An 11,737-nucleotide genomic window follows, 5' to 3' on the forward strand; every position below is an offset into this window, starting at 1 on the left:
TCCTTCATTGACCACTTGGTCAACCACCATGACCACTTTCGTTTAAGGTACGACTGCTGCTTCCTCTGGGTCGACGTTTCTCTTCCCGTCCTCCATTCCTCTTTGGAACGCCGCGTTGACAAAATGATTCAGGCCGGTCAAGTCAACGAAGTTCGCGATTTCTTTGACCCTTCCGGAGACTACTCCAGAGGGATTCGGAGGGCCATTGGAGTCCCTGAGTTTCACCAATTTCTTAAAGCCGAGTCCATGGAAGCAGACCAGGAAACCAAGAACAGGCTTCTAGAAGACGCCATTGCCACCATCAAGCTCAACAACTGCAAGCTCGCCAACCGCCAGCTACACAAGATTCAGCGCCTCCACGCCGTGTGGAAGAGAAGCATGCACCGCCTCGACGCCACTCAGGCTTTTCTTAACACACAAGAAGCCGCTTGGGAGGATCACGTCGTGGCTAAAGCTAGAAGGATCGTGCAGAGGTTCTTGTACGACGAAACTCATCAACATGTTGTTCCGCCGCTTGTGTCCTCTCCAGCTTCGCCGCCAGCAGCCGCCATGGCCGCGGTAACACATTAGAACTAGCTAGGGACACACAATTAATATCAATCTACTAGTATAGAAAAAATGTCACCACTACTGACATACCATTTTTTTTCTTTTCTTTTTCCGGTGTCCCTTTTTTAGGTCATGTCATTGGTAGTAAAAGCCATATACTTACTATATATTTTAAGGAAAAAATACAATATTTTGTTAAATTAACTACTTCACAGCAGCTTATAATATATTCAAGTGGAATACTTAATTAATTAAGTAGTGGAGCTGAGCATATATCGCCTAGTTTTTTGGCCAAGTTATAACATTGTCGTGTAATAATGTATAACACTATAACTGTTGCAAACTCGAACCGGTAAAGTGTTGGATGAATTTCGTACATAGGAGACATGTTTTCTTCTTCTTTTTTTTTTTTAATAGTGATAAGTACCCACTTAAGGCATCAATTGACAAACACTTTGATTTAATTTAATTTAATGACAATATATTATTATTTTAATAATGAGAAAGATTCTAGTTGAATAATAATTACTGCTAATTGGGTATTGATGAATTAATTGAAGCAGGAGGAGGCAGGGATAAATATAAGCTAAGGGCGTTAATTAACTACATTTGGCGGCCGGAGAGGCTGAGAATAAGCTACGATACTAAGTATATGTCCACCACCGTTGATAGTATTCTCTCGCTATCCTTAATTTACTTCTTGTTTAACTGATTATATATATATAGAATGTTCTTCATTCTTTGTAATTGCGCCCACCACTTAATTAAAAGACATACATACTGAGATAGATAATAGGCCACATCTTCATAGCTTATTATCACTTTGTATATATATTATTATTCTTTGAGTACGATCAAGCTGGCTCTTCGTGGGATCGAACCCATGTTTAATTTAATCCTAGATGAACTGTGATGAGTCAATTAGTAATAGCAAGAACCAAAGAGCGACATTGTGGTCTTGTTACTTGTTTATATGTTATTTTTTTTTTTGTGACTAAATAGAAAATAAAGAAGGAAAAAAATAGAGACAAAACCAAATTAATTGGCTAGGTTCATATCTAAATCTATTAGATGTTGAAGTTCAATTCATGGTTGGCTCCAATTCGAGTGAATGTCCGTGCTAGAAGCAGCTGCTTTAGCCATACAATCTGCAACACTTTGCATTTCTCTGAATGAAAAGAATAGAGACTCTCCAATTTCAATTCATAACCTCCTGTATATGCTTTGCCAAATTCCATTCCGAAATATCCTTACCAAGTATTCTTTGGTTTACCAAAAAAAGAGCTTCTAAACAGTCTGTTTCACAAATAACTTTACGAAATCCACTCTCCCAAGCAAGAAGTAAACCTCTCCAAATTGCATATAATTCAACAAAAAGAACACTGCACACTTCGACTTTTCCAGTACAACCTTTCAACCAACATCCATCAGGATTGCGAATGATACAACCAAAACCAGCATAGCCAAAAGGAGCAAAATAACTAGCATCACAATTCAATTTAACAGAATGAACTGGAGGTGGAACCCAATGCAAACAAAGCGAAGGAGGAGACAAAGATTGATGCATAGCAAAAATAGTGTGAAACTCCCTTACTGAACTACGAATTAAACTCACCACTTTACTAGCACTCTAAGAATAATCTATATTAAATAAGTCATAATTTCTGCTTCTCCAAATCCACTAGATGATCGAAAAGAAAAGAAAAACTTATCCACTCCTTGCACCTCTGTAGAGCCAATCACGTAAATCCGAGTTATCTGAATACAGGCCTAAAAGGTTCCAGACCTCCTTGGCACTAGGGCACTCCCGAAGACAATGAAGAATGGATTTAGAACCATTCTGACACCGATGACAGGTGCTAGATAAAGCTAAGCCACGACCCAAACGAAACTTTGCCGTAGGAATAGCATTATGAAGATTGAGCCAAATCAAGAACTTGTACTTCTCAGGAATATGCAGTCGCCATACCCACAACCAATTATCATGCCCATTCCAGTCAAACTTTCTTTTGGCTAGCCAACTGTACCCACGCCTAGCTAAGTAGAGTCTAGAAGATACTACACCCCACGACCAACCCGAACTCTCTCCAGCATTTAAATCCGGATTATAAGCATTCAAACGCTGTTTGACATCTTCTGGAATTATAGAGAAAATATCATGGAGATTCCATTGACCATCTTTCCAAACGTCTCTAATAGTTAAATCAGAGTCAGATATATGTACAAAAGGGACATCTTGAGCAATTGGGACCTCAATACTCCAATTGTCAAACCAAAAAGATTGATCAAGTGACCCAACGCACCAAGAGAAGGCATCCTTAAGAGCACCAAAAGCCTTTGAGATACTCTTCTAAACATGAGAAGCGTTGCAAGGGACAAGGCCATCTAAAACTCCCTCATTCCTCAGATACTTCGCCTTCAATAGAGCAACCCAAGGCTTGTCCTGACAATGAAAAAGTTGCCAAACCAATTTACCAAGTAAAGATATATTAACACATGTAGGATCTCTAACATCCAGGCCACCAAATTTCTTTGGAGTGATCACGGTCCTCCAATTAACAAGAGAAAGATCTCTACCATCAACTTGACCCTTCCAAAGGAACTGTCTCATCATCGAAGACAATTTATCGCAAACCCAATTTGGAAAAAAAGATATCTGCATATGATAGACAGGAATGGATGATGCAACAGAATTGATCAGGCAAAGTCTCCCTGCTTTATTTAGAAGCCTTCCTTTCCAGTTAGCTAATCTTCCCCTCACCTTTTCAATCACCAAATGAAAAGAAGCCTTACTGGTACGGAAATGATTAAGGTTAACTCCAAGATATCTTCCTAAGTCCAAAGCAAAATGTATTAAAGAAACACTAGTAAAAATATCTCTTCTACGAGCAGTCACAGTTTTAGAACAAAAAGCTTTAGACTTTTCAATATTCACTTTCATGCCAGATGCCTTGTAAAAAATGTTAAGAGAATGCATGACCATTTGGACCTGACTCTTTGTAGCCTGACAGAAAAGTAAGAGATCATCTGCAAACATCAAATGAGAAAATTTTCGGCCACCCCTAGTGACAGAAACTGGTTTCCACACACCTTCGACCACCTTATGAGATATATAGCAAGCAAGTCTTTCCATACAAAGCACAAATAAGTAAAGAGACATTGGATCGCCCTGTCTATGCCTCCTTCTAGGAGCAAAACTATCCAATCTATTCCCATTCCACATAATAGAAAGAGATGATGCACGGACACAATTTATAATCAAATTAACAGTGATGATAGGAAAACCAAAAGCAATGAGAGTACTCTCCAAAAACCTCCAATCCACCCTATCATAAGCTTTTTCAAGATCAATTTTAAAAGCAAGAGTACCTTTCTTGGATTTTGTGTGCTTCATGAAATTCAGAATTTCTTGAGCCACAATAATATTATCAGGAGCACCACGACCTAGAATAAAACCTCCTTGTAAAGGACTAACAATATCTGGAAGAAAAGGCTGAAGTCGATTAGTCAATACTTTGGTGATAATTTTATAAACAACATTATACAGGCTAATAGGCATGAAATCCTTCATAAAGGTATGGTTATCAATTTTAAGAATTAGCACAATCAGAGTTTCCATGATGCTAGGATTTAAGTACTCTCCCAAAAAAGTGCTCCGGACAATATTCCAAATCTCAGTGCCTACTATCTCCCAATATTCTTTAAAAAAAATAAGCTTGAAAGCCATCTAGACCAGGAGCCTTAAAAGGGCTCATACTGAATACTGCTGACTTGATTTCCGCAAAAGAGACAGGGTCAATTAACCTAGCACAAGCCTCGGTGCTTAGAGTGGGCATCGGAACATCCCCTAAACAATCAACCTCAACCTCTTCCGTTGTACCAAAGAGATTCTTGTAAAAAGAGAGGGCTTCTTCCTAGAGAATATCTGGATCAGTAGACCAAGACCTATCTCTAACATATAATCCATGTACTCTATTATGGTTTCTATGCACCAAAGTCTGAAGATGAAAGAATTTAGTGTTTCTATCCCCATACTTGACCCACTGCTCTCTACATTTCTGGTACCAAAAAAGTTTCTCTTGCAATAAAAGCCTATTGTAATCTTTCCTCAGTTCAGCTTCTTTAATTCTCAGAGATAACACATCGGTAACCTCCAAATGCCGTTGAATCTAATCAATCTGATATTCCAGCTTACTTTTTCGCACAAAAATATTTTCAAAAATTTTTGAGTTAAAGTTCAAAAAAGCTTGTTGAACCATCTTAAGCCTGTTTATATGTTATTTATATACACTATTCTTTTGTACATCAAACCAATTTATCTTTAAATGAGAATAATATTTATATTGTTTTTTATACACTTTTTTATGGTACATATTTTTGTGTTGTTTGACATTTCGAAGAATAACTCGTCTATTAGATATATAATAATCATTTATGTTATCTCTTCTTATATATCAGCTTAATAAGTTTTTGGAAATAGTTGTATTACGATATGGTATTATATTTTATGTCCGAAATATTTAGAATTCGATTCTTGGTAAATTAAAAAAATAGCTTAAGACAAATAAAAAGAAGAAAAAAAGCCAAAGAAGGTGATGAAAAGATGATGATAAAGAAAATGGAACGTTAACATAGAAGAATTGAGAAAGTTGAGAATCAATGTTGCATAATTGTATTGCATAAAGAAACAAAATTCTATTATTGATTGTATCGGTCACAGAGTAGTAGACTTTTGTTAACACCTAACTAACTACCACACTAAATATAGAAAGTAAAACTACTTTATAACAGAATTTGTTATCCTAACAGATTCTCAATCTTCTTTCATTCTATTATTCCCCCACAAGTTGAAGGATACTCTTGAGGTGATTTTGAGCTTGCTTTAAACTTTTCAAATGTTGCTAATGACAATAAATTGGTATATATATCAACAATTTGATCTACTCCTTGTAACATAGTATAGCTACATACTTTGTATTGTCCAATAAAACTGAAATGCAGCAAAATAGCAATCTGTTAGAGTTTATTTTGTATAGCTGTAGAGTTTGTTTTGTATAGTTGGCAGGTTGGTTGGTTTGTTAGATTTAAATTCTACACCACTAGTTAGTTATTTAATTTCTCATTTTGTAATAATAACTAATTATTGTTACGAAAAAACCATAATTTGTAACAAGAGTAAAGTATCATTTTTATCCCCAACGTTTGGGGTAAGTCCTATTTGTGTCCCTAACATTTAAATCGTCCTATTTGTATCCTTAACATTTATAAGAATGATTCAATATTATCCTACTATCAATTATACTAACAAATCAGATTATATTTTTCAATTATTCTCACTTGGATATATTCATTCTCAATTAGGTCTCACTTGGATGTCTTCGATTTTAATATTATGCCCACTATTTGTGTTTAGATTCAATTATGTCCCTAGAAAAGTAAATTCTGTAAATATTGTAGGAATTAGTTTCAATATTTGATGAGCTATTTTTCGGAGTAGATCATCGATTCTATCCCAGACATTTGTATTCTAACTTCAAGAAAAGATTTTTAAAACTCAAAATAAAGCGCTCATGATGTGTAATTGATGGCAGGATAACATTGAATCACTTTTACAAACGTTAGGGATACAAATAGGATGATTTAAACGTTAGGGACACAAATAGGATTTACCCCAAACGTTGGGGGACAAAAACGATACTTTACTCTTTGTAACAATTTTAAATTTGATACAAATTTTTTGTTACAAATGCTCTATTTTCTTGTAGTGTTACCAGTGGTCGCACGACATGTGGAGAGAACTGAGATCAAAGAATAAGGTGAAGTTCTTTGATGGATCGATTCCGAAATCGACCGAAGGCGATCCTACTTTCGAAGCATGGGATATGTGCAATAATTTTCTTCTCTCTTGGATTAACCTCTCTCTCAGTCCTGAGATCGCTAAAAGCGTGATGTAGATTAGTTCAGCTCCAGATTTATGGAACGATTTGAAGCATTGTTATTTGCATGGAGATGTTTTTCGAGTAGGTGGGTTGAAAGAGGAATTCTATGCGCTCAAACAAGGTACTCTCTCTATCACCTCTTATTTTACAATGCTGAAGGCTATTTGGGAAGAATTAGAAAATTTACATGCCATCCCTAATTATGTTGCTTGTGTGAGTGGTTGCTCTTGTGGATTAAAAATCGTTCGAGATCATGCATCTGAAGAATATGTTGTTAAATTTTTGAGTGGTTTGAATGAACAATATTCCACTGTTAAATCACAAATTATGCTTATGACGCCATTGCCTAAAAGCAACACTGTGCTAGTTATGCTAACTCAATAGGAACGACAGTTGAATTGTGAGTTGTCTGATAGCAAAATTGTGACTAATTCTTTGGAAGTGCAAGCCTCAGCTGGAAGTGGTTCATTCCCAACGAGAGGCAGAGGCCGTGGGAGAAGTATAGGTAGCGGAGGCACTCAGAAATCCTATAGTCAAGGATACACTTCTAAGCTTTGTAGCTAGTGTAATCGAATTGGTCATTTAGCAGAAAATTGCTACAAGAAAAATGGCTTTCCTGCTCACTTAAAACAGCGAGTAGCTAATCAAATCAGCACTGAAGGGACAGTTGAGAATTCTAGTGCTGAGATCACTAATTCTGGCTCAGATGAAAAGAGTAATGATACAGTACTTGTGTTAACTCCAGATCAGAAAAAAACTTTACTGGCCCTCCTCCAACAACCATTCATGCCAACTTCCCATAGTGTTAACCACATCACTTCTTCAGCCACCCTCACTCAGCCAAAAGGTAGGCATTTCTTGAGTATGTCATCAAATTTTAATAAAACCTCTTGGATACTTGACAGTGGAGCCACTAATCATGCATCTTACATTCAAGAGTCTTTTAAAACTTTCTTTTACATGAAGCCGGTCTTAGTAAATCTACCTGATGGCTCCACCACCACTACAAATATTTGTGGCACTGTACAACTTTCGAACCATTTGATCCTTACTAATGTCCTATTATACCTCACTTTAAATACAATTTGATTTCAGTTTCTAAACTCACAAAGTCATTGTATTGTGAATTAAAATTCATTGATTCTTCTTGTGAGATACAGGTACTCCCATCATTGAAGATGATTGGGCAAGCTAAAGTCATTGGTGATCTCAATGTGATGAATTCTCAACCCTGGAAGCTAACTACACCAGCAGTTCATACACCCTTAATAAATTTGACAGTGCAGCAGAATTTAGGAGCCTTATGGCATGCTAGACTAGGTCATCTACCATATAGCAGAATGTCCATAATGAAAAAATACATTTCCATTCATCGAGTGCATCTCATCATCTCATGTTTGTGATTCTTGTCACTTTGCTAGACAAAAGAAATTGTCATTTTCTAATAGTAATACACACTCTGAAAGTCTTTTTGACTTAATACGCATAGATATTTGGGGGCCACTCTCAATTCTATCAACTTCTGGCCATAAATATTTTCTTACTATTGTAGAAAATAAAACAAGGTTCACTTGGATTTATTGCATGAAATTGAAATCAGAAGCTGCGAAGTTGGTGCAAAATTTTGTTCAACTGGTGCAAACCTAATTTCATAAAACTATGAAACAAATTAGAACAGATAATGGAATGGAGTTTAAAATGAATTCTTTCGACAACTCAAAAGGAATATTGCATCAAACATCTTGTGTTGAGACTCCTCGACAAAATGAAATTGTTGAGAGGAAGCATCAACACATATTGAATGTTGTAAGAGCACTTTTGTTTCATTCTCATGTTCTAAAATGTTTTTGGTACTATGCAGTACAACATTCGGTACATTTAATTAATAGACTGTCAAGCACTTACTTACAACATAAAACTCCTTATGAAGCTCTTTTCAATACTAAACCAGATTTAACTTCTCTCAAGGTGTTCGGTTGTCTAGTTTTTGCCACTACTTTAAGTGATGGTAGAAGAAAATTAGATCCAAGAGCTCGAAAATGTATTTTTCTCGGGTATCAATCAAGGACAAAAGGATCCATTCTATTTGACTTGAAAACAAAAGAACTTTTCATATCAAGGAACACTGAATTTTATGAGCACCATTTTCCTTTTAAACAAGTGACAAGCGATCTCCCTTCCATGCATCAACATCCATTGGAGTTGTCAAATTCTGACCCTTTTGCATTTTACTATGATAATTTCAGATATAATACAGTTGCATCTCATCATGACACACCAACGCCTCCCACTATGAGCATTGCATCAGATTCATCTATAAGTTCTGCATCGCTAGTGGCATCTCCTCATGACATAATTACTTTTGCATCATCCTTAGCATTGGAACCAGCATCAGCACAAGCATCATTAGACCATACATCCACTAACATTGAACCTCCACCTGCTGTACCAATTTTTAGAAGGTCTGAACAAGAAAGAAAACAACCGTCTTATCTTAAAGATTTCCATTGTTTCCACATTTCATCACATAGAGATCCAATGAATGCGCTCCAATTACCTTCAACTTGTAAGTATCCTCTTTCTCATCATTTGTCATATGCATTATTCTCTCCCAAGCACTTAGCCTTTACTTTCTATCTCATAAATAACCCAGATCCCAAACACTATTATGAGGCTGTCTTGCATGATTGCTGGCGGAAGGCCATTGAGGCAGAACTCATTGCTCTTGAGCAAAACAAGACCTGGATTATCACTCCTCTTCCTCCTGGAAAGAATGCAGTTGGTTGTAAATGGATCTTTCGTACCAAATTCAATCCGGATGGCACCATTGAGAGTCACAAAGCGCGGCTTGTTGCCCAAGGCTTCACTCAAATTCCCAGAGTTGACTACATTGACACCTTTTGTTCCGTTGTGAAGATGAGCACTGTGAGGGTTCTCCTTGCCATTGCCACAGCGAAGAACTGGCACCTTTATCAGCTTGATGTGAATACGGCTTTCCTTCATGGCAACCTTCATGAAGACGTTTACATGAAGCTTCCAAAGGGACTGCAGTATTCGAATCCCAAGTTAGTTTGCAAATTGACGAGGTCTTTGTACGGCTTGAAGTAGGCTAGTCGCCAGTGGAACATCAAACTCTCTGCTGCTCTTGCTGACTTGGGGTTCACTCAATCTGAAAATGATCGTTCATTGTTTACTAAATCCACCGGTACAAGATTTACTGTCATCCTTGTTTATGTGGATGATCTGGTGCTGGCAGGGAACGATCTAGATGAAATTCAGGCTGTTAAGATTTTCTTAGATGATAAATTCAAGATTAAGGATCTTGGCATCCTCAAGTTCTTTATTGGTATGGAGGTAGTGCGCAACAAAACCGGTATTGCACTGTATCAAAGGAAGCATGCATTAGACTTAATCACGGATTGTGGCTTACTTGGTGCCAAGCCAGCTTCTACGGCTATGGAGTACACTACCTCCCTGCTAAGGATTCAGGTTCTCCTCTTCCTGATACAACCATGTATCGCAGATTGGTGGGCAGACTTCTATATCTTACAAATACAAGACCTGACCTTAGCTATTCAGTTAGGTGCTTATCTCAGTTCATGGATTCACCCACTGATGCTCACTTGACAGCAGCCTATCGAATCCTTTGATATCTTAAGCAATCCCCTGCAACAGGCCTATTTTTCTCAAGCAACAATTCCTTTACACTGTCTAGTTAAACAAATTCTAATTGGGGTGCTTGCAAAGACACTAGAAAATTCATTAGTGGCTATTGATTCTTTCTTGGCAACACTCTCATTTCTTGGAAGAGTAAAAAGCAAGCCACAGTTTCAAGGTCCTCCTCAGAAGCTGAATATTGTGCCCTTGCTAATGGCACTTGTGAGCTTATTTGGTTACTCAAGCTGTTAAAGGAATTTGACATTCACCCTCCTCTCCCGGTTGATATTTTTTGTGACAATAATTCGGCTATCTACATTGCATCAAATCCTGTGTTCTATGAAAGAACCAAGCATGTTGAGGTAGATTGTCATGTGGTTCGAAACAAGTTTAAAGAAGGAATTTCTAATCTCAGGCACATTGTCTCTAGCGATCAACCTGCAGATCTTTTCACTAAATCCCTTGCTCCCAAACCATTTTCTCACTTGCTTTCCAAGCTGGGCTTACTTGATTTGCACAACCCAAGTAATACCAGCTTGCAGGGGGCTGTAACATAATACAACTGCATACTTTGTATTATCCAATAAAACTGAAATGCAGCAAAATTGTAATCTGTTAGAGTTTGTTTTGTATAGCTGTAGAGTTTATTTTATATAGTTGGCAGGTTGGTTAGTTTGTTAGATTTAAATTCTACACCACTAGTTAGTTATTTAATTTTTCCTATTTGTAAAGCTATATATACACTACAACAAAAGTGGCACTTAGCAGCGGTTTCTGGAGCTGTTTAGCGGTGGTTTTGAACCGCAACAAAATGTTTCATGGCGGTTTAATGAAACGCCGGAAGATGAGGCGCGGGTAAACGGATAGCGGCAGTTTTAGCTAAATGTCTATCAATTTTGCGGCAGTTTGCAACCGCCGCTAAATAGCAAATAAACGAAAATAACATTTATTTTGCGGCGGTTCTAAACCACCGCCAAATTTTAGTATTTCCTTTCATAGTTATTAGAATCAGACCGGACCGTCTGGTGGTCCAACCGACTCAATCATTAAACCCGCGCTTCCACCAATAGACCCACAACGTGTGGATCACTGTAGAATATCAACTATGTAAAGCTTTCCACAAATGAAGAACTCGAACCTGGAACCTGGAAGAAGGAAAAGCTTTAACAATGTCATGTTACCACCAAGCCAAATGTCTCTTCAATGTATATAGCGCTAATAATTATATATATCATATGAACACAATTGATTGCCACACAATTTTTTGTTGTATACTTTATATCTGATCATAGTTATTATAGGCACCTTATATATTGGGTAAAATACACAATTAAATCAAATGGAGGACCAAATTACACAATTCTATCAAATTGAAAAACATTACCAGGATCTCCCAAAAGCACATTCTTATGTAATTCGAATCAGTCTCATTCGAATTAGACAAACTAACACTAATTCGATTTAGTCCTATTCGAATTAGTAGTACTGCTTGTAATTCAAATTTTTCCAATTTGAATTATGCTTGCATGTAGTCTTAGGGTAGTTCAAATCAGGGTGATTCGAATTATGCACGCTAGGACGTCCCTAGTAAT

At 37.1% G+C, this 11,737-nt stretch overlaps 2 protein-coding genes across 2 annotated transcripts in view; one reads left to right on the forward strand and one right to left on the reverse strand.

Moving 5' to 3' along the window:
* LOC107619893 (adenylate isopentenyltransferase 5, chloroplastic) overlaps positions 1-716 on the forward strand; it is a gene marked incomplete in the record, with an annotated part of 1,713 nt that extends 997 nt beyond the window's left edge. The window contains 1 exon segment of the mRNA XM_021104390.1: positions 1-716. Within this exon segment, the coding sequence (XP_020960049.1) occupies positions 1-570 (570 nt within the window).
* Positions 2,258-4,108, reverse strand: LOC107613713. The gene is made up of 4 exons (XM_016315833.1): positions 3,919-4,108; positions 3,311-3,381; positions 3,017-3,205; positions 2,258-2,899 (listed from the first exon to the last, which is right to left on the reverse strand). Exons 1-4 carry the CDS (start codon positions 4,106-4,108, stop codon positions 2,258-2,260), a joined length of 1,092 nt encoding a protein of 363 aa, XP_016171319.1.

The sequence above is a fragment of the Arachis ipaensis genome, chromosome B01 (assembly GCF_000816755.2).
Source record: "Arachis ipaensis cultivar K30076 chromosome B01, Araip1.1, whole genome shotgun sequence".
Lineage (NCBI taxonomy): Eukaryota > Viridiplantae > Streptophyta > Magnoliopsida > Fabales > Fabaceae > Arachis > Arachis ipaensis.